Source organism: Limanda limanda, chromosome 1, assembly GCF_963576545.1.
Source record: "Limanda limanda chromosome 1, fLimLim1.1, whole genome shotgun sequence".
NCBI lineage: Eukaryota > Metazoa > Chordata > Actinopteri > Pleuronectiformes > Pleuronectidae > Limanda > Limanda limanda.
The window spans coordinates 12,534,679-12,560,660 of NC_083636.1; the positions used below are offsets into that span (position 1 = coordinate 12,534,679).

General features: G+C 42.6%; 1 protein-coding gene across 1 annotated transcript in view; it reads right to left on the bottom strand.

Moving 5' to 3' along the window:
- dock4b (dedicator of cytokinesis 4b) overlaps nucleotides 1-25,982 on the bottom strand; it is a 109,164-nt gene that overhangs the window by 8,945 nt on the left and 74,237 nt on the right. The window contains exons 25-48 of the mRNA XM_061071210.1: nucleotides 25,487-25,621; nucleotides 24,969-25,067; nucleotides 23,791-23,885; nucleotides 23,064-23,139; nucleotides 22,453-22,553; nucleotides 22,301-22,359; nucleotides 20,596-20,744; nucleotides 20,304-20,389; nucleotides 18,318-18,413; nucleotides 18,173-18,233; nucleotides 17,740-17,833; nucleotides 17,491-17,639; nucleotides 16,324-16,410; nucleotides 15,907-16,011; nucleotides 15,498-15,639; nucleotides 14,046-14,212; nucleotides 11,698-11,784; nucleotides 10,249-10,425; nucleotides 7,331-7,414; nucleotides 6,233-6,352; nucleotides 5,413-5,534; nucleotides 3,976-4,087; nucleotides 2,155-2,236; nucleotides 870-979 (exon numbers count right to left, since the gene is read on the bottom strand). Of these exons, the coding sequence (XP_060927193.1) occupies nucleotides 870-979; nucleotides 2,155-2,236; nucleotides 3,976-4,087; nucleotides 5,413-5,534; nucleotides 6,233-6,352; nucleotides 7,331-7,414; nucleotides 10,249-10,425; nucleotides 11,698-11,784; nucleotides 14,046-14,212; nucleotides 15,498-15,639; nucleotides 15,907-16,011; nucleotides 16,324-16,410; nucleotides 17,491-17,639; nucleotides 17,740-17,833; nucleotides 18,173-18,233; nucleotides 18,318-18,413; nucleotides 20,304-20,389; nucleotides 20,596-20,744; nucleotides 22,301-22,359; nucleotides 22,453-22,553; nucleotides 23,064-23,139; nucleotides 23,791-23,885; nucleotides 24,969-25,067; nucleotides 25,487-25,621 (2,595 nt within the window). The remainder of the gene's footprint in view (nucleotides 1-869; nucleotides 980-2,154; nucleotides 2,237-3,975; nucleotides 4,088-5,412; nucleotides 5,535-6,232; nucleotides 6,353-7,330; nucleotides 7,415-10,248; nucleotides 10,426-11,697; nucleotides 11,785-14,045; nucleotides 14,213-15,497; nucleotides 15,640-15,906; nucleotides 16,012-16,323; nucleotides 16,411-17,490; nucleotides 17,640-17,739; nucleotides 17,834-18,172; nucleotides 18,234-18,317; nucleotides 18,414-20,303; nucleotides 20,390-20,595; nucleotides 20,745-22,300; nucleotides 22,360-22,452; nucleotides 22,554-23,063; nucleotides 23,140-23,790; nucleotides 23,886-24,968; nucleotides 25,068-25,486; nucleotides 25,622-25,982) is intronic.

A 25,982-nucleotide genomic window follows, 5' to 3' on the forward strand; every position in this document is an offset into this window, starting at 1 on the left:
CAATATAAAACTGGTATATAACAGTTTTAAGGCAGAGAGGAATAAATGATTATTGTAAATAAATAAATAAATATAGTGTGAAGTTATTCCCTAAGAAAAGATAGATGGAGTAAAGACAGCAGCAGCAGAGACGGAGAGGAAGAGTGTTGAATGTGTATGGATCTATATGTCGAGCAGTGGTGTTTGTAGCAGTCTGTGAGCACATCCATCCTCAAACATATATAAATAAGACGTTTTTTTACCCAGTTGCTGTAATTACAGTAGAATGTATACACTTAATCTATGTTTGTAATAATCAATATTCCATTAGCAGCGAGCAGTGTTTCACTGTTGTCAGGTTGGAATCATTCTTTCCCCCCCCTGACATCAAACCGACTCTTGTGAGTCAACTGGACAAGGGAAACAGGGGAACTGTCGCAGCAGCATTGACTGGAAGACGTACGACTCTGAGCAGCAAACACAATAAGTTTCTGTTACAGTAGCTTTCTCACAGAGGACGGAGTGTGTGGGATTGTGTGACGTACTGCCCTTCAGCGAGAGAAGAACCTGCAGTATCATGTTGTTCAAGTTGGTATTGTGGTAACATTAGTTTATTGTGCGGGAATGTGCGTTTTCTATTAACAATAACTTAACTAATAAATTGACAACTTGACTCAAAAGGCAAAACTCTGCACTATTTGTGTCTGTGGGTTTGTGTAATTCTTTGCTGTAGTACTAACAATGTGGCGATGCCGTAGTCATTATGGTCAAAAACTGTGGTTGTGTCTGTCGTTGTGTCGGTGTATGTGTGTGTGTGTGTGTGTGTGTGTGTGTGTGTGTGTGTGTGTGTGTGTGTGCGTGCGTGCGTACGTTGTGTGTGTGTGTTCTACCTGTGCAGGGTCCAGGGGGTTGGGAAAGATGGCACTGACTGGTCTCTCTCTCGGAGACAAACATGTGTTTTCTCTGGAATGCTTGTGTTTCTCTGCCATTTGGGGAGAACCTGTAAAACACACACAGTATGAGATAACACAGTGTTAACACACAACGTTTACACACACACACACTTAAGAGCGCGTGCAAACGCATAAGGGACCAAATAACAGCAACGTGTTCAACTGTTACCCAGAAATGCTGGCCACAAATCAGGAGAGACCAGTCTCTCCTCTCTCCAAGACTCCACACCGTTCTTTCAGCCTCACTAGCTCCATAACATGATAAATGGCCTGACACACACACACACACACACACACACACACACACACACACACACACACACACACACACACACACACACACACACACACACACACACACACACACACACACACACACACACACACACACACACACACACACACACACACACACACACACACCTCCTCTGTAACACTGGACAATCACAGCTGACCGAGACACGTGCAAACCCTCAAATAAGGAATCGCATGCACACAAACTCACAACTACTCGCTTGTACCATTTTCTTAATCCATTAGCTAAGACGATAGCACTTGGAAGGCTATCGTATGAGGGTGAGATACCCATCACCGGCTCTCATTCAGATTAGACCCCACTAGTAATAATTCTCTAAAGGCTTTATTGTAGACAGAGGCCGCTTTTCATGAGGGTGCAGCCAAATGCCGGCAACTCGCCAAAGGGGGGTGTATACACTCACGTAAACGTCATCATAAATTCTTAATCTATACAATGTGGATCAGGCTGAAAACACAGATGTTCACACTCCACTGTGAAGGTGCACTTGGTTCAACGCTGGCCTGGCGATTGCACTGAGGTCAAAGAGGGACACTCCACGTCGCTGTTATTGTCTCTCACTCGCTCTTGATTCTTCACTGGGTGCATGTTTCTCTCGACGGCATTTGTCCCCACATCTCATCCCAATTCAGTTTTTCAACTTGGCTCATTTCGTATTCTCTCCATTTCTCAGCCTCTAACTTTCCATTCAAGCCTTTCTTCTCATTGTTTTCTCTCTCTCTCTTTTTTCCCTCCTTGTCCTCATCTCCCTCTTCTACATGGATCCCCCCAGCTGTCTTCTAACCTCGCCGTCCTCGCCAGAGAAACCTCTGTCTGCCAGCCACTCTGGATTGAGATATCGGTTAAAAGCTGTTTACTGTGTATCACGTTGCAAAATGAGTGGGTGGCGCAGAGCGCAGGTCTCACCTCTGGCACTGGACGGTGCTGAGCTGGTGACGTTGGGCGAGGCAGAATGGTTGGAGCTGAGGCTCGAGGTAGACGGACTGGGCTGTTGGGGGGGGGGACAGACAACAAAAGAGGCAACTGCATTATCACCAAAAGAATATCATGTACATGTTATTAACGTGATATACAATGAAAAACAAGAATAAGCTTAATTTAAACCACAATTCAAACACACACTGTGATAATACACCTTACACGAAACGGTACTTGATCTATAGAATTAAAGCTACGATGATCAAATATAACGTGGTAATCTCTTCAGTCAGATCCTCTCTCTCTCCTCTCATGCTACTCGCTGTATAGTTCCAGGCCTGCCAGGTGCGGAGTACGAGCATGCCAGGAGTTGTCAGCAGCTTTCTGAATTGGCCAAATCCAGTTTAGATTACTGCCCAACTCCAGCAGGCTCCCTGGACAGAGCGCACAAAGAATCGTGTCCTTATTTGATATAATCACGACAATTTGCTCGGCCAGACAAAGCTCCAAACAAACAGAGGGGAAGGCGGAGAGGGAAAGGGGGCCAGAGGAGAAGAGGAATGAGGCCAGAACAGACGGAGGGTGGATTAAAAAGTATTTTAAGGGAAATCTGCAGGGAGCATGAGGGCAAACGCTGGGATGTGGATTCAATCTACTACCTTAAGCGCCTTTGTTTGGGTGTGTGGTGAGGCATAAGAGATTGCACTGGGTGTCTGTCGGCCTTTTTTTGAGTTTTTAAACTATGTCCACACAAGTATTTTGGCTCAGTTTAAATCCCTGAACATACTAAAGCACCTGAAAACGCACAGCCTGCACATGCAGGTGTACAGAGATATTTCAAATACTACCATAATAACCTACTCATAACTGTGTATGTGTAAAATACAGAATTTAACTACACAACAGCTGTTAGCAATGACAACAGGGTCAGAAACACTTGAAATTGATCATCCGTGTTGCGTTCTACACAGGCAGCCAAGGCTAATGTCTGTTGTTTTCTTACGGAAGGGGGTCATGTGATAGGAGCCTAACGAATCAGCAAAGGCTCCATCGTGACTGAAAGGGACCCAATCAACAAGCTGTTGTGACTCTCTCTACTTCCTCGTTTCCAGGAAGTCAGAAGCAGTGTGGACGAACGGTGTATTCATAACAAAGGACCCTGAGGCGTGCAGGTAAGATTGTGGCCGATCCTTCTCACCCGGGTCACAAACTCTTTGAGGTTCTTCCCTCGGGCAGGAGGCTGCGGGCCATCAGGACCAAAACCTCCCGCCACAAGACCAGCTTCTTCCCGACTGCAGTTGGCCTTATCAACAAGGCCCGGGACCCCCACCTGACTCGGACTTTTATTCCACCCCCACACCTCTAGGATGTGTTAAATTAACACATTATATCATATCATATTATACTGCATTACATTGCATATTGCAATATGACACTGTTAACTGTTTTGCATTTAGCATTTCACTTTTTACTTCACTTTTTATACTTTATATTTTTTATATATTTTTATTCAGAAATGTTTATCTCAAAATAAATGTTACTTTGTATAAATATTGATAAAAAGTGAGTAAATTAGAAGTAAACAGTGAGTAAATATATACTGGTTTCCCATTTTTTATTGCTCTCCATGTATGCTGTATTTATTGCGTCTTTATGTTCTATGTTCATTGTTTGCACCAATTACCAGAGCAAATTCCTTGTTTGTGTGAATGTACTTGGCAATAAAATACTTCTGATTCTGATTCTGAAATGATTTTAAACCGAACCATGGTGTGGATGTAGCCTGATAGAGGAAGAGAGAGATTATACCTGCATGTTGAAGACTTCATCCGAGCTCTCCGATTGTCCCGTGATGTTACTGACTTCATTGGAGGCTTGAGACGACAGCGAGGACGAGGAGTAGCGGTTCACCGCCGGGTAGCTGAGGGGACTGAGGGTGAGACAAGGACAGAGAGAGATGGTTGTGGCAGCTTTTCGTAAATGGAAACAGATGCTGCGTTAGCTTTGAGAGGTTTCACTCACCGACAAATTCAGCAGAACGGGCCGCGCAACGTCAGATGAAAAAGAGGGAACAAGACAAACAGAGAGAAAATGTCAGATTAGAATGAAATAGTCGATTCGGCAATCACAGCATTTCATCAAGTATTTGTCCGGCGAAAGGTCAAAGTGTAAAAGAAAGGTTATGGAACAAACACAATGTGGCTGTTTAAAAGAAGGTGAAAGCAGAGGACTGTAAACCGGTTTTGTGTTGGCAAACGAAAAGAAGCAAAATCAAAACTCAACAAGCAAAACACAAAATGTCACTTGGCGATTGAGGTGATGTGACTGTGTGTATTCCCTCTGTGTGGCCATGCCCCCTGGGATCAGGCTGAGGAGGCAGAATGTCGCAGGTAGACAGAGTGGTAGGGTCAGTGAACACATCAACACACACACACACACACACACACACACAGAGACACACACACACTACGCCTAGATGGAGGCACACTCGTAAAGAACGAAGGAAGAAGAAGAGAGCAGAGGCAGAGAGCGTGATGTTCGAGGTGGGGGGGGGGCAGCTAAGGTGAAGACCGATGTCTGCGGTGAAGGGCAGCACATCAAGAAAGCATAGAAAGGTCAAACACCACGAAGGAGAAATTCTTAATAAATCCTGATCCTAAAGTAAATGAGCCTTTTGGTGCTTTTTAAACTAACTGACATTCAATTTAGTCAGTATTGAATATACTGTATTTATATTCCAAATTGAATATTTGCATACTGAATCTGAGTATACGCAGCATAATCTCTTCAAGCCGTTTGAAATAAAGCTGCCCTGCTCGCCTGTTACACTGATTCTGAAAGGCTGGTCAAATATGGAATAACTTTCACTCGAAATCTCCTTTCGCACTATTAGTTTGGCTTATAGCAACTGGAAAAAAGGTTGCCACATGTTGGAAGCCTCCCAACTCGCTCTCTCTTTTCTTGGCGTCTGATGTATGAAGAGTTCTCATCTGCTCGAGGTCATGGAGCTAAGGGATCAGTTAGTTAGTTCTTGTCTAAATCTCAACGTTCTTTACCTGGATCTGGGGGATGGATGGGTGTGATTCCTTTTTTTCTTTAGTTGTTTATTTTTTAATTATTGTTATTTCGAAATGTAGTATATTTAGGTCCTGTCTAGATACATTTTAAAAATGAAAAAAAGACATACATACAATAAAAACACAGACATACAACATAGAATATTAAAGAAGAGAGAAAAGGAGTCACCTCCGCCTGACAATCCCTCTGCCACCGTCTGGGCTGATGATGTTAGGCACAGAGTTCCTGCAGGTTCGCGGGCTTCCGTTGGTAAAGTGCACCGGACTTGCACCAACGTAAGCAGGAAACTCCTGGGGTTTCAAGTTAGAGACGAGGAAATACACACGATTAAATGCTTATTTACACCAGCATGAGGTATGCGAGTGAAATACACATTTAGTGGAGAGTGCTCCATGAGGGGTGACACAGAGTGCTTCATGAGGGGGGGCACAGGGTGCTTCTGTAAAATATTCCAGTTAATGATTAGAGCAAAAAAGTGGAAAGGTTTTAATCTTCCTTGCACATGATTTATCATCACAAACTAACTTTCAAGGAGACATAATCATTTTTCATGCTCTAATCTTCAAAAAAATCCCTTTCCTCATAGTCCATTGCTGCAGCTCCTCTCTTCAGCCTCTGTCTGAAACACTCGGATTCAGCTGCTGTCTCTTTAAGGTCCCCCTCCTGATAAAGCCCAGTCTGCTCTGACTGGCTAGCTGCTCCACTCTTTTAAGATTCGTCCACCGCCTCCAGTTTGTGTAGCAGACATCAGCCTCTGCTGCCGCTTGACCGGGCTTTATCAGGAAGTGAACCAGACTAGCCACTAGGGGTGCATTATGCAAATGTGTGCTACATGGTGCGGAAGTATCAGGAGCTTCAGGAGCAGCCAGTGTTTTCAGAGTTTGAACTTTTTGACAAATTTTGCACTACACACTGAAGGAAAGACAAAACTAAGATAGCTTCACATGTCTCCTTTCAAAATTCACATCGTCCCCATGTTTTGTCTAACCTGTATGCCGAGACTGGACTTCATCAAGTGAAACTGGTCCACCAGCTTCTTGTGGAGAGGTCTCATGTCCTGAGGAACAACCTTCTCATGCACAGCCAGGCCGTACTCCAGGATATGAGCCTGTGAGAGGAGAGCTACAAGTTAAAGTCTCCCCCAACATCATCTGTGTATCTCTGCTCATTTCTTCCACACATAACGATAATAATAATAATAATAATAATAACTTTATGTGTTTGGCACTTTTCAATAAAAGTAACAAAGTGCTTTACGACAAACAATAAGAAATTCACAAACAATCAGAGCAAAGAAAGTGTAATAACAAAGAGCCAAATAATAAAAGTCATAGACATCATACAATAAAAATATTTATGCTTGGTAAAATAAAATATGAATATATTATATGTAAATTGCAATATTTTACATGATTTTACTGGAACAATTGAATCAAGTGACATATCTGGAAATGATATGGGTCAAATCAGATAAATCAATTTCATCTCGTCATGCGTTATATATGCTAAAGCTGAATTGATAAATTGCGACATTAGCTTATCTTATATTAGCATCAACATATTTGTTAGCTGATAAGAAACCGCAGAATATGGTAGTAGCTGCAAATCACACAGTATCCAAGCCCAAATAAATACATTTCTTTATTGTCTACTTTACTCTCAATGGGACCATAAGTTAGAAAATGATCATAATAATATAGTATATAACATATCACCAATGAATCTACTTTACCTCATTAACATTTTATCCCATTTTAAAAAGACTTTAACCCTAATATCAATTTCTAATCTAAATGCATTAAAGCATTGTCACACTAAAAACCAACACACGGTAGTTTATTGTTGAGCTTTTGACAGCCTCATCAAATCTTCATCTGCAGAACAAGCGAGTTAGAGACCTTGTCTTGAGAGTGTTGTGTCACAAGCTGTATCCGAGGTTATTTTTATATTTTCGTTTCCATGTCAAAGGACAAACGCGTTGTCAGATCATTTATACATCAACATCATAAACATCGTTATTTATTTTCCTTGCATATGAAACACATTAGGAACATATACTCCACCTTTTAATCTCATGTTTACCAACCTGTTCAAACATGAGCTCCCTCAGACGCCCGATCTTCTCTCCGTCCTCGGGGTGATTCATTACGTAGTCCTTCACGAAAAAGGCCTGCGTGGAAACAAAATGCAGAGGATCTGTTACGCACACGCACCAGGAGCTGATGCACCGGCGCTTTCTGCATTGCAGTCATACCTGAATCCCAGCTGGGCTGACAAAGTGAAATAGTGCCCCTAAGTTTTTGTTCTTGCTTTTGTTAAAAAAGCAAACAGAATAAACTAACAACAAGCTCTGATGGGGTGTAATATTCCTGTCTGGGTTTAAGTGTTGTGATATTAATATCAACTTCAGGGACCAGACCAAAGCCAAAAAGCTGCTAAAAATACGCCAACTCTGTGCCAAACGGACGTTTGAGGATTTAAATGATTACACTTTGATTTTGGGGCCAATTTGGTCTCAGGTTTTGAAAGCATTTTTCATGTTCATTCATGTCTTTGCTTTCTTGTTACAGATCACGCCTCTTCAAAAACATCATGCTCCTTGATTACCGCGCCTTCTCTTCCCTTTCCCAGACATAGCCTTCCAAAAAAAACACAAGAAAGCAACTCCAAAGAGAAACGGATGAGATGAAAAATGCCCCCGGTCGGCTCTGAATCACGATAACGCCAGGTCCCCGCTGTTTGCGACGCCATAAACACCTGTGATGTGTCTGCGGATTATGGCAAAGGCTTTTAAATCTTCATCAGAGAATGCAAAGGGGCGAGACAACGGGCCGATGAAATACCCCTGCTCGCTATCACGCTTTCAAATCTGCCACAGAGGGAAACAGGAGGTAAAAGGGGGGAGATTGCAGCGAAAAAAAAAAAAAGATCAGCACAATTTCTCCCCTCGGGACACAGCTGTCTATCTCCAAAGAAACAGAGCTCGATGCCGATTAAAGAGAAAAAGATGCTGCTTCAATAGGGAGCAGACACAAACAAGGAGATACTCATCAATGAATCAAGTCAATGGCTCAGTGAAACAAGGAACAACAGTATTCCAGTCACACCACAACCTTTATTAAAAAAGCAGAAATTAGTATGCACGGTTCATGATATAATGTTCCACTCGTTCAACAGTATTACTACGTGATTATGAAGTATGAATGCAGTGCATCTTCTCTGGTGCTGTCAGGTTGTTTATGCCTTTTGGCGTAGTATTAGGAGATATTTCAGAAACAGACGGTGACATGATTGTGTTGAGAAAAAGACGCATATTCTTTGAATATTTATAAATTTAGAATGGTTAATAAACGTTCATTTATTTAGGAAGGAAAGTAGCAAGGAGGCAAATGTCGTAATGGGTTTCATGTTTTTGTCTTTGAAAAGTTGAAGTCTTTGTCCTTATCAAAATTTAAAAAATAAATAAATTTGTCAAAAAAGAACAAGCGCAGTAGTGCCCACGTAGTGCTAAAGAGAAGTGCTGCGTTTCAGCAAGAAAAATTCCATCCGAGGACCTCCGGAAAAGCCAGCGAAAATAATCAATAATCTTCAATGAGTGATGGAAATTTCTCGTCGGGCTGCGGGGAGAGAGACCTCGGCATGGAGTGGTTCAGTTAATCATTAGAAAAGTCCAATTAGAGATGGAATGCTGAGGGGAGGGTGGGTGGGGGGGGGAATAAATCAGACAGCATTCCCCCTCGAGGGTCTCGACTCATACTTAAGCAATAAATCTGAATATTAACAACGACAATTTCTCCTTCATTTGTTGCCGAGCGAACCTCCACAGCTGTCAATCGGCATTACGCTGAGAAATTAATAGATTTACAGAGGCGCGTTCCGCGGGGCACTGCTGCATGTGAGATTCTGCGATGAGAAAAATGAGCACTGATGTGAGTGGCAACGCGTTTGCTGCAGATATCGTTCCAACTGGGTCCCACTCTTGCTAAATAAAACCGATACTTTCTATAGTGTGTAACATAAACATACACTTTAGAAATGGCTGGATGAAGTTGGTGGTCAATCTTTAGCCACTGAAACAGCATTTACGCACTTGCATGCATGGGAACGGTAGCGCCAAGTAAAGTGTGTTTCTGTAATTGTAATGGAAGCTGAAAACTATGTGTTATGCTTCTTTTTTGTAATGGCAGTAAGGGTGGAAATCACTTGAGCAAAGCCATGCCTTTGTTGCTCTATCAAGTATCCTACAAACCCTAATGGGCTACTTCTTCACAGAGGCACGCTCTCTTTCACAAACCTAATAAACACTTGCACGCAACACACACTGACACACACACACACATGAACATTCAACCCCATCTACGCACTCCCGGTGGAAAAGAATGGTTGCTATGCGACAAAGAGCTCGTCGCCTGATCCACTCAGTCTGTTATGAGAAGATCCTTAGTTGTGTTTTTCTTCAATTGTGCTCCTCCTGGTTTAGAAATTGCTCCGTACTGTTGCCCTGCAATTGTCTCCCATCAGGGAGCTTTTGGAGGAGCAGTAGATACAAGTGTGTGTCAATGAGATTGACCATATTTGGATTTTGCCCCTTCAGCGTGTGATACACCAGCAGCATCAAACACTCCCTTCCCATTATTCCAGCCATTTTTAATCATTTATCTCGCTCCATTCCTTCCTCCCAGCCCTCTGTCTGTCATTTCTCCCCACGTCTATCCTCCCATGCATCCATTCCTGCATCACCATCCATCTCATTTCCCCGCTTCCGCCCCTTCCTGCTCGATACTCATCTATCCGTCCGGTCGGACTTTAACCCTGCCATCCATTCACGCATCCATCCATCCATCCATCTATTCCCTCCCTCCACCTGCTGCAAAACGATTTCTGTCCATACATCTCCTCGCTAAAACCCACCTTCATGCATCATTAGGCAATCCATAAGTCACGGCTTCTCACGCCTCGCTAAAAAAAAAACATCAACCTTTTCCTCCACATATCCATCCATACCTCTTGGTAGCGGGCCAGCCCCCCGTTGACAGCGGCGTCGATGACTCCGTTGAGGCACATGGTGAGAGGGTTGATGTTGGACATCTGCCGGCTCTGACACTGGGTGATCAATGTGCGCAACTGCAGATTCTTGTTCTCGATCACCTCGATGGCGTTCTCCAGCGGGCTTACCTCCACCTGCGAAGGGAGTGAATATAGAAGAGGAAAAAAATACATCAAGAGAAGAGTTATGTACAATCTGAAGGTGCGAATAAAATAACCCTAATGAAAGTGTACTGAAAACAAAATATAGTGCTGAGGTCCATTATGTTAAAACTTACAACCAGAATATCAAGGCCGTGTTGCCTTAACCATTATATTTGTAATGGTCCGTAGCAGCCATAGGTCAAAGATTTCATTAATTTGAAATCTTATATTCTAATGGCTCAGTTTTTGGTCCGCACCACCTGCTGATCGAGGGGAAATCAACCTAAATGTTCCATTACGTTGACCAGCAGGTTGCTAACTCTGTGTTTACACTGTTTGGTGCGGGGTCAGTAGCATTCAGTGTCATTTGTTTAAGTGCTGCTTGCTTCATCAGAAAACAAAGCCAATGCTGTCAGACTGAATCAAAACACCAACATTTTAGGCTGCGACACAAAAACAATGAGCTGAGAGGGAAATGCGTGGTTGGGTGATGGGTGGTTTTATCTCTACCAGTGACACATTGTACATCCATCTGAGCCACTTTTGATATAAAAACAACGACTGCAGCAGCTTTAAATATAAGACATTCTCTCTATTGCTGCAAAAGCACACATGATTAGTATATGGTTACTTTAGCACACACTCACGCACAAAAACAATATCTTCCCCGTTCTTATTCTTCCTCTGTCTCCGACAAACCTAAATCCTCTTGCTAATAGAGCTTTTGCCAGTTCTGTATTTTATATGCCATTGCACTGCATAACCATCGCAGAATAACACTGGGCTCACCAACCACAATTACACACAGCACGCCGCAGCAGCTCGGCACGAAGGAATACGCGCTTAGACAAACAGAGACAGACACTCGGTTGTGTTTTGCATTCGGTGGACAAAACCGCATTTCAAATCCTCCCACTCCTCAGAGATAAGAATGACGAGATCCGAGACGAAAGGCTTCTGAGGGGGACTTACGTGCAAGACGGTGCAGAAATGGACGCAAATGTGAAAGTGATTCCTGGCTAAAAAACAGGGTATTGAAAAAAAAAAAGAATCCTGAGGAAAATATTGGAAAAGTAATGACATTTAGCATCCAAGCAATCCAATGTAGGAAATCAAATGTGTCCAATGACCCTGAACTCATGACCCGGGCTCTTATTGTTTTTCAATGTAATGGCCTGGAATCGATACTCTAAATCGTAAGTTAAATTGTATTACGCCGTCCCCTGTGTGGCTGCGTGTGGCAGTTATGTATTTGTCACTCACCAGCTCCCTCTTCTCCACCTCAAACCAGCGGGAGATGCCCGGGAGGCTCTGGACCAGAGTCAGGGTCGTTCTCTCCACCCACAGGCTCTGCAGGAACACACAAAAACACTCAAGAGTTAATAATAAAATCCATAGCTACTTATACCTGATGCACACACTTTAATTGCTGAGGCCTAATGCGAGGAAAAACATGTTGAGTGCACCCACTGCCAAACACCCTCTGTTAGGTGTAGGTCAGATGCCATGTCTTATATCTCATATCATCATTCATGTTCCACCACTTAGCCTGTCAGCCATCACGCTCGTCAAAATGCCAACATCCCACAAGGTCACTCTGACAGCACGCAATCTATGGAAACTATAGCATTCACAGCAGGTGATTAACATGAGAGTCTTCTTTCTGTTTGTTGTATGCGTGTGAAGAAATTTGGGGTCAAGCTTCACCCAATGATGCTGGAAGTGCACTAAGTGAAGTTCCATCCCGCCGGAGTCTCCGTCCAGTACTTCTACAACGCTTATTTTTGTTTATATTTGCATTCACAATAATAAAGACGAATTTTACTTAAGGTTTAGTTGTTGATTATTTTTTTCCCAACTAATCGAAGATGTTCAGTTATCATCACTTAAGAAAGAGAGATACAGTAAATCATCAAAATTGCGGGAGCGAAGCTAAAACGAGTAAATGTGAATTTCTACTTGAAAAAGGACTGCTTTAAATTCTCACCATTGACTAATCAACCCATGATTTTAGTGTTAGTTTCTGTCTTGCTTCCTGATCTCTATCAAAACTAAATCTAATTTTGCTTATTTTTCTCAAATCAACATTACATATTTTGTTTAATTAGAAAAAAAAGACTTCATATAAAGATCCTCCCAACTGCAGTCAAATCGTCTCAACCGCCTCCTGCTGGCTGGTTGCTGTCTAGGTCATAAATCCTGCCTTCTCGATGTTCGCAGATGGGGCATGGACCAAACTAAAAAGTAAAAGTACATTTTAAATACATTTTTCGTAATAGATGGTTTTAATTGGTTGATGGTATAGAAACAGATAGGCAGCTAAGACTGATTCCTTATTGGTTGAGGGTATGATCCAGGAGACCCTGCTCCGGCTTCTCAGACTAAAATGGCGGTTTTCCTAGCTGACATTTTTGGGCTTCATTTCTGGATAGCGAGAAGAAGTGGAGATGCCATTCATCTTTACTCAGTCTACCTTCTCGATGAGTCAAATATGGTCTGAAAGGTGAAACTGTATTGCTGTGATCACAGCGGTTTTCTGCCGAGCCCTATCCCCACAGCCAAGTGAGGATCAAGGTGCTGACACGGTGCCGCTTAATTTAAGTTTAGGATGCAGTGTCTTGCTCAAGGACACTCCAGCAGGGCAGATAAGTGCTGACACGCCGCATCGATCCAGCGTCCTGAGGTAGAAATGGAGGCTTTCATGTCACTACACGACCCTGTTGCCCTCTATTGATTTGGGGCGTTTTAAGGCTAAGGGGCGGACCTGAACAACACTTGTGTTACAGTGTAGAGAGCAGAGAAGTTAAAAGATGAAAAAATAACTCAAGTCTTGACCTTTCTCCTATAGACACAGGCTTCTTTGAAAACTGATTATTTTTCTTTGTGCCTTTATCGTGACAGATCCATATGCAGGAGGACGCACGCTCTTGTTACCACGCAGACGTTCACCATATTTATTATTCCCACCTGAGGCCAGCAGTATCGAGTCCTGATGGAAATGTGATATCATGATTACATTTATCCAAATAGCCTTGATGGAGCCGCGATAACACGTCTGCATGGTGCGTGTGTGTTATCATTGAATATTTATGAGCCTAATATCAGGGTCTCTGAGATGTGTGTGTGTTTTTGTGTGAAGCTTCATGCAGCACAGACTGGAACCAGTTTTTTGACGATAATTAGTAATGCAGCAGTCAAGATGAATAAAACATTTGCGACACGCAGACTAATACCTGGGTGCAGGTTCAAACTGTCACTGCCTACACAGGCTCACGATCGATGAGCGCGGTAAGAAAGGGAGTAAATGAAGGTGTTTCGGTTCGCAGCGAGAAAAAAAAAATACAATCATAAATGTATAATTGAAAGTTACTGAAAATATTTCATAGCGCGACATCTTGCAGCGACTCCGCTAGCAGTAGGAGGCCATGAGTTATTTTTTAATGCCTGATTTTCCATTCGCAATAAAATCTGTGATTTGTATGGAGTGAAAAAAGGGAGGAAATTGTACAGAAGATGAGAAATGTGTGTATGACATGGCCCTCTTCGCATTTACCCATGCTTCATGTGGCTGTCTATATTCTTCTGTATTTCTGGTGAATTCCCCCCTGTACCTTGAACTCGTTCTCCTTGTCTTTGGTGCCCTTGTGAAAGGGCCGGTCGTATCTGAACCTCCAGATGTGATTGAACTTGTAGAAGCTTTTGATGTTGTCGGGCACCCCGTCTCTCTGCAGCACGTCCTGACTGTCCGGGATGGGAGTGACGGCGTAGATCTGCAGGTCTGGAAGGCGCCGGAAGTTAAGGAAAGAAGCGAGAGAGCGACAGGAGAAAGCACTCGAGACCGAAACGGACAACACTTCTTCACTGACCTGAAAGGAACATCGGGAAGTCGCGAGATGCAATTACACACAGATGACAAGAATACACACACACACCAGACAGGCAGGCAGGGGTTTGCAGGGTTGTTTAAGTGCGTCATCGGTGCAGCATGAGACATTTTAAAGGATCGCACCAGAGGCTGGAAATTATTGGACATGAGTCACAACTAGGAAAACAAATATGGGTAAATAGTTCCAAAACACAGCAATGTTAAGACAAGCAAGTCTGACACTGCCTGTGTCTCATCATCCACGGCAAATTGTTTTTACGGAAAATATTTGAGGAGATGCATCCAAGAAACACTTGGGGTCCATGTTGATGTTCAAGCAGGAAACATAGACACAGGATCCATGTTTCACTGTACTGACTATAACGACTCTTTTTACTGTCACTTAAGATAAGAATTTGTACCCCCGTCGATAAAGCTTTTACCTTCCGTACAGACAGTCAGACCTTGACGTTTTTGCGTAACTGCACTTCCCATGAAATGTTGTTCCCTGCCTCTCTTTAGTCTATGTCCTTGTCACTAGGAATCTGTTGCATGTGAGAGCAACCTTTCTGCGGGTGCACCCCCGCCACTGCCGTAGACTGAATTCGTTCTGTGAGAGAATTTTGGCAGCATTGATCGTAAAAATGCGATATCTTGCCCCACAGACCTCTTGTGAAACCACATATAAATTAACTAGATGTGGATTTTTATTGGGAACTGCACCAAATTGCACACCCTCATGAATATCAAGTCAATATTTTGCTTGTGTGATGGAATCCAGGTCAAAGAAGTCCTCCATGTACTCACTTCGGCTTGTAAAGCTTACCGCGATAAGTGCATCGTAATAAATGAGGCAACTCACATCACCATTTTTATCAATGTCGAGTTTCTCTCATCTGGATTATAGCGAGCACGAGGACGCTGCTCAAAGACGGCAAATCAGCACAGGGAGTTTGTGTGGTTTCCTGGAAATGGGCCGTTTGATAATGACAAGAAAGCGATTGTGAGAGAGGACGAGTGAAGCACGGAGCGTGATAAAGTGCCTCATTACAGGATATAGTGTGTGTAAGGGTCTGTGTGTGAGTGGGTGTATGATGTGCTGCCTTTACTTTGTCTGCGTCTGCTCAGCCTGGATGTATTTGTACATAAACGCATGTTCATTTTGTTGTGTCTCTCTATAAAATAAAAGCAAGGATACACTGTGCGTCCGCCTGGTAGATGGTCTGGTCCGGCTGGTTGACGTGCTGCATGGCGATGGCGTGGGGGAACTCGTTGAGCATCCGCTGCTGGAAAGCCTCCAGCCTCTCGTAGTCATGGCCGCGGCACACAAACTCCTTATTCTGCAAAGGGGAGGAGGGGGAGTGGAGGACAGTGTGGGGTTAGCTTGACATCTGGTGGCCGCGCACCGGAACTGCAGCCTCATCTGCAAACTTCGCCAAGGACGGAGGCTGTTACATCATTAAATGGCATTGAAAAAGAGTGGCTGAATGTCACCTCACTGGCGGAGTCTTATATAAGGGAAGTTAATTCTTCTTGCAGGTCTTGTACGGAGAAGGTGAAAATATGACTGCTCAACCGTCACACAGGGAATATGGAGATTTCTTTACCCGCAAGAAGAAAGGGAACTTTTTTCCATAGAAGCCGACTCTGAAGAACTCCGGTTCTAGTCTTTGCTGGTCCATGATCTTGTCGTACAGGGAGGCTTCCATCATCTAGCAAGGAAAAACACATTTTATCAACAAAAAAAAGCTTTGTTCAGGGGCAGATCCAGGGGGGCACAGGCCCCTGCTTGAATATGATTGCCCCCTGAATTGCCCCTGTCCTTAAAAAGTGGACAAACATGATAAAAAACCCAATTCAGGTTGTAATTGTGAATATATAATTGTAAAGCCTTAACATGTGAGTGCAGAGCTTGAATAATTTATTTTTTTAATCTTCAATTTGTCATGTGGCTAGAGAAAGACTTGATCCAACGATCTTCTCCAGTGAGTGTGTCTGCAGCGTGTTTGTTGTGGTAAACTCACCCTCATCTTGCTCAAGTTCCTGTAGTCGTAGTCAGACTCGTACTGGTCGGCCAGCTCTCTGCACAGGATGATGCCATTCTCCCAACACTTCAGAATAAGAAACACACAACCACACAATTTGAGTGAATACAAACAAAAACAAAAGAAAAATAAATCAGAATCCCTCCTGCTGTGCTGCTGTGCCGCTTCATCCCCACTGGATGGCACTGGTGAGTCAACAATGTAAGGAGTCAGATCAAGCCTCTTCATGCAGGTACAAGCGGCTCTCAGCCATCTTGCTAATTAAATGAAATGCTTTCCTTCCCTGCTGCCTGCTAATCCCTGTTCGGCAGCATCGGCAGATGGCAGAGCTCATGAACGTGAAGGGAAATTGGACGATGAGTAACGGCAGGAGCGTTTTTAATGATTCCGTAGAGATGGTATTTCAGCGGGGATGCAGATTTTTCTTTCCTTTTTCAGAGTGTGTGTGTGTGTGTGTGTGTGTGTGTGTGTGTGTGTGTGTGTGTGTGTGTGTGTGTGTGTGTGTGTATTGGGAGGTGTTTCATAATGTCACTTTTCCCTGAGAGTGTGAAACATTGACACTGGTACTGAAAGCACTTGGGCATCCTGAATCAAATAAGCTCTGTTTAAGTCCATACTTTCATTGCACCACCTAAGCATGTCACGCTTCACCTGTCAGGCTCGCCTTCACCCTCGTCATCATCTCCAGCTAGATTTCTTCCGGGGGTGGCGCAGGTAGGATATTGTGTGGATGATACGGACGCCGCTTTAATTAGCCGGGCTGCCGGCCACTCATCTGATCAGACCGAGAGAAGGGTGCTGACGCCTCGAGCCGCTGTCACAGTTCACGAGAGATGGAAATGAAATGTGTGACCGCCAGCTACATATTTTTTTCACCGCTCTGTGATTTTAATCTTATGTGAGTGACGTCACGTCTCCAATAAACAAGTGGGGCAACTTGTCAGCTGTCGTCTTCTGTCCTGCTGCAGCTGCAATTAACTAAATAAATGTGCGGTGCTAAAACTATGAACAGAAAACTGGTCTCCATGCAGCAGCAGCCTGTTCAGAAGATAAGTGCAGCAAATTCAAATGCAGAGCAGGGAAGAGAAGTGGAATAAAAGAGTGTGTGTGTGTGTGTGTGTGTGTGTGTGTGTTGCTGCAGCTCACCTTCCCCCTGTCGAAGTTCTGGACGATGGTGAGATGCAGATACTCTTTTCTCTGCCACTCGCTCTGCATGGGGTAGTTGAGGAACTCTCTGAGCGGCCGGTCGGACCACTCCAGCAGCTCGTCGTACAGCAACAGAGTGTATGACGCCTCTGTGACACACAAAATCAAACAGTCAGGAGAGAATTCAGTGTCTCAGGAATAGACACAGATCAGAACACATGTACTGTGTGTTCGGGGCCTTTTCTGTACCTGTGTAGTTTTGTGCTTTCAAGTGCAGGTCGTACAGTTTGTGAATGTAGCGGATGTACATCTCCTCTTTGTTCAGCTCCGTTTTGTAGAAGTTCTGACAGCAGCAGTGGGCGGTCGGACGATGATTAAACATAAAACAGAAGAAAAATATAAAAATTATAGAGTTTATACATGCAAATGAGGACAATTTTCAAAAGTGTGGCAGATTGTTCTGTGGTCAGAAAATCTTGCATCCTATCATTTGCCTGATTGAAAAATCTAAGTAAACAGCTACTCAGTCAGATTCTTTTTGTTTCTTTCTCTACTTGTTTCCTTAATTGCTACTGTCTTCTCTTGTGTGTTTGTTGTTGTGTGTGCATTTGTTTAGCTTTCCAAAGCAAAAACAGAGCTGAGAAAACAGACAGAACACAGACAGAGAGTGACTGCTACTCACCAGTAAACTGACAGTGCATCCAATCTTTTTACCGTCCACCTCTCCCAGCTTCATACAATCCCTACAAAAGAAACAGACTCCATTAGACATGCACAAAGATATGATTGAGAAGGATAAATTGTGTGTGTGTATTGTGTGCCCCCACCTATAATCCAGCAATCTCTCCATTAAGCGAGTGACGGTGGCGATCAGAGAGATGCCGCTCTCTCTCCATGTCTCTCTCTCAATCTTCTTCAGAAGGCTGGAGGACAAATGAAGACAGACAGAGCGAGACAGAGGGATGTGAGGACCCAAGGAGACGAGATGTAGACGAGAGCAGATGAGGAGGGACGGGCGATTGGGGGAAGAAAAGAAAGGATAAATTACTAAGAAAAAGAAAAGGAGGTGAAGCAAAGAAAGGACATCCCAGTCACACCAGTGTCACCTATGCTTGCTGGCCTGCCTGTGGGATTCAACAAAGTAAAATACCCCAAATAGCGGCTAAAATTTGAAAGTGTTTAAAAGTTGCAGTTGATTCCCCCCCCGATGCCCCTCACACAGACGACACTGAGAGAACAAATAGGAGAGCGTCTTACCTAGGGTACGGACCAAACAGAGGAATTCTACTCCAGGCGGGAAGCATAGGCGGAATAAATTAATATTAATACTATTAATGTCAGCACACACAGTCACACAGGTTACTTCAGGGGTTAGTGGTGTTAGTGGGAGGGAAATAAATGAACTGATAAATTTATTAAGCAAGGAAACACAAAAAAATTGAATTTGTAAACTGCATTGAGGGTGAATTATAAATCAGCAGCTGTAATGGCTTCTCATGCATAATTCAAATATACAGTACATTATAGATTATATATAGATATGGCTTTAATAATATGTACTTATATAACACTATTCTCAGTATTAATTCACATATAAAAATGGTGGCCAGGACAATGATTGACTATGAAGGACAAAGGGACAATTACAGTAGATGCTTATGTTGGTAAATACTTGGATTCACATGTTTGTGATACTTAGAGACAAACAGCACGTTTGTGTGAATCAGAAATATGGCTTTGTTTCATGAAATTATATTCTTAGGTGTAAAGATAAATAATTTGTAGTTAATTAGAGATATAAAGATATAAAAAGGCACAGAAAAAAATATGGGATATATATATACACTCACACACACATACACATGCTAAAACACACAAAGCATGCAAGAGCACAAACCTGGAAACACAAAGACAGAGTGGACAAGGACTGGACGTGGAGGAGGTGACCGTGAAGATGAAGGTGACTCGAGATGAATAGTGATCACTTACCTCTTATTATTATTTTCTAAACAATCACCTCCAAACCATCACTTTTAAATACAAGATCCCAACATTTAGGTATTTGTCGAGGACAGAAACCTTGCACACGAGGTCCGATGCGTTTTATTATTATTATTTGTTCTGATGATTTGCAGCTTGATACCAGCACAGACCGCATATTAAAAACAGAAAACAATTTCTGTGATCCGGTTGATCTCGAACAGCTTAAAAATTTCTCTAGAAAAAACGCCTTTAGAAATAAGCAACAAAAAAAAAAAAATAGAACCTGTCACGAAATATTGATGCATGAGTGACTTTTATTCTTTATTACCAACAAACTTTCTTTTAAAAGAATCCGAATGCAAATGAGATTCGTTCAATTTCGAAAAACACTTTCCTTCTCAGCAGCAGGTTGTCACAGTTTTGTTCAGGTGGCGCAGGGCTTATCTGAGGAGTAATGCAGTCATCTGTGCAGGTTTAAAAGCTCATTTTCCAAAGCAGGAAACTGAGACGCAGATAAAACGGCTGCTTAAGGAGGAAAACGACCTGCGAGGTGTCGCCCACGCAGGCATTAGCCTGATGAGGTCTTGTGTGGGTCGTATCACTGCGATCCGAAGACTCCGTAAACAGCTATTTTGACTGTCAGTGTAATGGTTGTCCCGAGCTGGCCTCTGTCCGAGCCAATTTGTCACTGCTGTTGTTATTATACTGTCGAGCTCTGCCACTTAACCGTGAAATGCTTCTCCTACAAAAGAACTAAAGCGGCTGGGGAAATTTGAAGCAAATATGCACCCTCACATCAGCAACTATTCCCGTTGCTTTCTCTGACTCACATGCTGTTGAAGAGCTCCCTGTACGTCTCGTCTCCTTTGCCCTCGGACATCAGGCTGTCCAGTTTGTCGATCAGCTTGGCCTCCACCTGTGAAGAAGGGGAAAGAGTTTAAATCTCAAAAGAGGCTGCCGGATCAAACGATTGGAAAATAGCGTCAGTCCTTCAGAGATTGAAATCGTCAGTCGTTGGATACCAGAATTTATTGAAAGAAAGTTTCAGTCTGGATGAAAGAGGTGAAGGATTCTTTTCTCCCCTTGTCTGCTAATGGGAGATGAACTTTTTCTGCTGAGTACCTGTTTGAAATTGCCACTGCGTCTCTGCTCCCAGTCCATCATGTCGTGGAAGATGGGGATCATGACATTCCTCAGATCGGGCTGCGGCACCAGCGTCACCTCCAGGAAGGGACCAATCATCGCCGGGATGAAGTTCAACTTGTGTTCCCCTGGAGGAGAGAGGTGACACTGAGGTCAGAGTCTGAGGGCAGCAAGTCAGAGGCAATTTTCAACATCTATAGAAACTGCTTTTTCTAATGTGGTTTCCGGCATCAACCGAACCCCCCTCAAAAAAGTTTTTCATCAACTAAATAGTGACAAAGCATCTAGTTTAATTAATTTCCGTCACATTGAAATCAAATGTGACAAAAACAAAAATGAAGTGGCTTCATGATGCATTTCTTATTGTACAAAAACGCTATTTAATCCACAAAAACAAACCTGTGATTATTATAAAAACCTACAAATTGTATAAATTCATCACTGAAGCAGAACAGAACAAAAGCCCCCACACAAAGCACAGTGAGGCATCCAGCTTGTTGCCATAGCGACAAATCATTTTTAGCATAAAGTTAAAAAAGCACTAATGTTCAAAGAAATACCAGAGTTAATTTTACTTTTACTTTCTAATGTTGGTGGGTCACTGCCTTCACACTGTTAGAGATACAGAACAAGCTGCTGGAATAAGACAGACAGTTTTCTGTTCCTCACTTTATGGTCTTTCCTTTCTTTTCAGAATAAGAGTTACTAAATAATATTTCACAGATTAAACTAGAGATTTGGTCGCCCTGAACTACAGAGCAGAGATGTTGAGCCCATATGAGTCCTTTAGGCCATTCCAAATTCAAGGCTTCTGTGTAAAGGAGGCTCTACTTTTGCTATCCGGACCCCCTTCTTCCCCCCTTGGAACGACCTGCCTGAGGAGATGAGGCTTGCAGATTCCTTGCAGAGTGACTAACACTTCTTAAAACCTATTTTTACAGACCTACCTTTTATGTGATGTCATCTTTTTTATGTTTCATGACATCTTTTTATTTCTATTAAATTGCTCTTTTCTTTTATTGTTCCTATTCTTTTATTTGAGGTTACGGTTTTAACGGGATGCCGTCCTTAAATGACAATAAAAACAACAATATAGTCCATGTTAAGCATGCGTGTTGGGCCCATCTATGTTTTATCATCTTTTTTTTTTATTTTTATAAACATATTTATTGATTTCACATTTGCAGTAGACAAAACAATCAAAGACAGTTTCATTTCCATTTTGTATAACCCCATGCCCATCCCACCCATCCAAGAGATCTTCAAACATTTTAACAACAGTATAATATACCAGATCGGTTTTAGATAACACGACATACAGACATAGATAAATAAATAAATAATAAACAACAACAATAATAATAAAATAATAAGGTAATAAAAATAAATAAAATAAAATAAAATAGATAAAGAAGGGGGGTGTAATATAAGTTGTTTGCTGCCTGCGTCTCTGCATGCTCAACTGACTAGCCCACTATTCCTGGGTCAGGTTGAGTACCAGGAGTCATATCAAATGGGGTGGGGGTCGGCGGACTATTCAAGGTGTGAGCAAAGGATCAGGGGGACGTTTCAGTGGCAAGGAGTTTACATAATCCAGAAGTGATTTCCAGTGCAAATAAAACTTCTCAGGGCGGCCTCTAGGGCTGAATTTGATTTTCTCCAGTTTCATGTTTTATCATCTTACCTAAATTCTGCCACATGCTGAAGATCTCACAGCCCATCATCACCCTCATGTCTCCGTACCTGCATGAGAAAATGCCATGGTTAGAAATGTTTGCTCGCTGCACTACGAACAGCATGTTAAGTACTTGTTATGTATTTGCAAAAATTACTTACTTTTCTAGGATCTTCTTCCTCTTGGAGGGAGAGAAGGACTCCAGTTGAAGACAGGGCTGGTTGATGAATATTACAGACAGATAGAAATACGAGTCCCACACCTGAAAGTGGCAACACAAACTAATCAGTGAACTTCAATAACAACCTCAGACAAATTAAATGTTCACGAATTCAGGTACAAAAAAATAAACAGATAATTTAATATTTTGGTCTGTATTGAAACTACAAAAGGACATGTGTATCTATAGCATTTGAGAGGGAAGACAATCATTTAATCTCTTAATTTTTGTTGCTGTTTCTTCTTCTCTTTCCTTCCTATGTCACTTCTGTCTCTGTCTATTTTTGTTTTCTGGCTTCCAGTTATTTTTTATCCTCTGCCCTCAGTTCTTGACTCATGGATTTTATCTCCGTTTTATGTCTGCATCTCCGTGCAGGCTTTTGTTTTGGAAAAAGAGTGACGTGCAAAAATAAATGAAAATGTGCATCTGCCTGTGTGTATGTGTGTGTGTGCGCAGTTGCAGTGATGTTTGATGCTCGCAAAGTTTTGAAGCACGGCGGCGGCGCTCAGATCTCCACACGTCTACAGACACACGGCACATCTCTCCACCTACCTTGTAGTCAAACTTGTCATTGAGGAAGTTTTTCCTCAGAGCGTCGGAGAGGTACAGGACCGTCGTGATGATGACACTGAAAGGAGAAGCGAGCAGGAGGTGAGGAGGGTCACCTTAGAGGGAAATGCATCACCATGAACAGTCTACATGTTTATCAAGTAGCACTTTTAAAGAGTTATGGCGCCACCGACTGTCCAATAGGATGAAGGTCAAATAGAAAAACCCACAAAGATAAAAAGAGCCAAATGTCTCTTTCTTTTGCTTTGAGCTCATGACGTTCACTTTCATTTTTATGCATTCGAAAAGTTTGTTTGACTAACGACACATAAGTGTTACAATGTTAGTATCCACAGACTCTGGTCAATTTCTACTTGAGCATTTCCATTGACCTTTAGGTGTTTCACAGTGTCCTCCATTGAGGTGCAGCACGTTAGCCTTGGATTAACTCTCCTTTCATCGAGAGCCCTACATCAAAATCCCTCTACGCTTCTGGTTATATATTTTACTTATGTTTGTGCCTTCACCTAAGACCCGCAGTCTTAGTGAGATAAATCATCACCTTGGTTCTTACTGGTGATGGTTGAGCTTTAAAAGAAGACAATAGACTTGGTAAATTCCTTAAAGCTGCTTTCAAACATGAACTGAAGTACATATTTTTTTTCTGAATTTTTTTTATTTGATTTGTGTATTGTTTTGTATCATCTCTCCCCTGTATGTGTGGTCTTACTTGTTGGTGACCAACCGCATGACGGTCCAGTCTTTGGGGAACATTTCTGGTCGGATTAGGATCCTGAAGACTGTGAAGATCTGAAGGAGGAAGTCCTGGAACCACAACAGCAGACCTAGTGTTAATGGAAACCGTATCATCGTCTCTCTCCATGGTGCTGAAATAGTTGCTGCACCGTTCACTCTTCACTCTGCACTTATTTAATTTAAGACACTATTGCTTTACATCCCTCCTCGCAGGTGATGTGGTGCATACCTGTACTAACATAAAGAATTACATCATAAAATATGATATGTATAAAATATTAACAATTATTACTGCAAAAGTCACATTAAATGAGATTCAACTCAGCCAGAATCGGGCTTTAGGCACTGCAGACTTGTGTCTAAGACTTAGTATGCAGTCTGTGACGAGACAAAACGAAAAACCTCAGATTGAGAAATAGGAATAGAGACAAACAGAGATGCCGCACTTTATCACTTTAACAAGTCCTTCTCTGTTCTTTTGTTTTATAAATCAAGTCTCTCAGTTGCCCTTGAAACTCAGGAGGATTTTCCTGTGGCTCTAATTATGTTTCTGTTCCTCCTCAGAACGCCGCTGTCAGTCTCTACCAAATACGACCTTGGGGTGTTGGCAGTTCTTTATACAGTTCCTGGAGCTTCCTCTGTGGTGATCCACACTCCCTATCCACAGGTGGGTTTGGCAGCCGGGCTCCAACTTCATTGCTTCCACTGAAATGATTACATTGATATAATGCAGCCTGTAGTTGCATCTATGACAAGAATGTGGCTCTGGCTGCAATTTTTTCTGTCTGAGCCCAAGAGAAAACTGATCGGACCAAACCAGAGCAGAACCTGGTTTTCCCTGATTAAAGGCATGTGTAGTGTAAAATAATCAAACAGAAAGCCTGTCCAATGTCACCAGAACCTCATCCAAGCCCCAATATAATTCCCAATATTTTGTCTGAACCCGACCAGAGCTCATCAGGACACATCTGGACTCAGATTAATGAATGACACAGCGGTCACTAACTGTATTCATCTATCATTGTTTATTCTTTTACTTCAGATTCACACAGGTACTGAGTGAATCAAGAGGTTGCCACAGACAGAGGGACAGACAGACAGACAGACCTAGATGCATAAAGAGAGAGAGACAGATGGAGGTGGGGGTCTTACCCTCAGGTCATCTTTGCTGCTGAACGCCTGCAACAGCTGCTGATAGTGTCTGTCACTCATCTGTCGCAGCAGATTCAACAAACAAGCCACAAACTCTCCCTGGTAGGAAAACACACACACATATTTTTATTTTTTACCCTCATTATGATACAGTTACAATCAGCTTCAGGTGATATTTTAACAGACCATAAACTTTATTAGCCTCTACTGGCAACACATCAGAATTGTAGTAACATTAGAAGAACTGTATTACAACCCTCAATCTTCACACAGTGATAATGATGATGGCTATCTCATCATTATCCACTTCACCGTGCTTCACTTCAGCGCTGTATTACAAATTTTAATTATTGCTATTACTGTTAATAATGTAAGTGGAATCATAGCAGCAGCTCAATTTAAAAATCTATAATTACTTTTGCACATTTTGGGAAGTCCCAAAACAATTTACAGGGGGTAATACACACACAGCCCGACACACACACACACACACACACATGCAAGGTGCACACACATACCGTGACATCCTGGAACTGAAGTCTCATGGCGGGCCCAGCAGACGGCGGCCGGTTGCTTATTTCCAGGATGGTCCTGAGGAGAACTCCCAGCAGGCTTTCCACAATCAGCTCCACCTCCTCAGACACCACAGGCTCCTAAACAGTGAGGAAACACACACAAGCTAATGAGAGTGTTCACAAAAACACAAAGGAAGAAACATGAAATCAATTTCTCTCCGAAAATATATGAACGTTCCCTGAAAGCCATCTCGGCTAATTTGCATTCGCAACCGTGATCGGCAGCCGATTTCATTCAGCCTCTGAGCCAAACTCTGCACCTCTGAGCCCAGTTATCGCACTTTCATTACAATTTTAATGAAAAGAAGTTTCAAGGCCAAAAGCAACATTTGTATACAGTAAGTTCACATCGAAGAAGAAGAAGAAAGAACTAAAAGAAGGTGGAATACCAATGAGAAATTGACGGTGAGAGATTAAAGCATTTGAAAGGGAGCAGAAG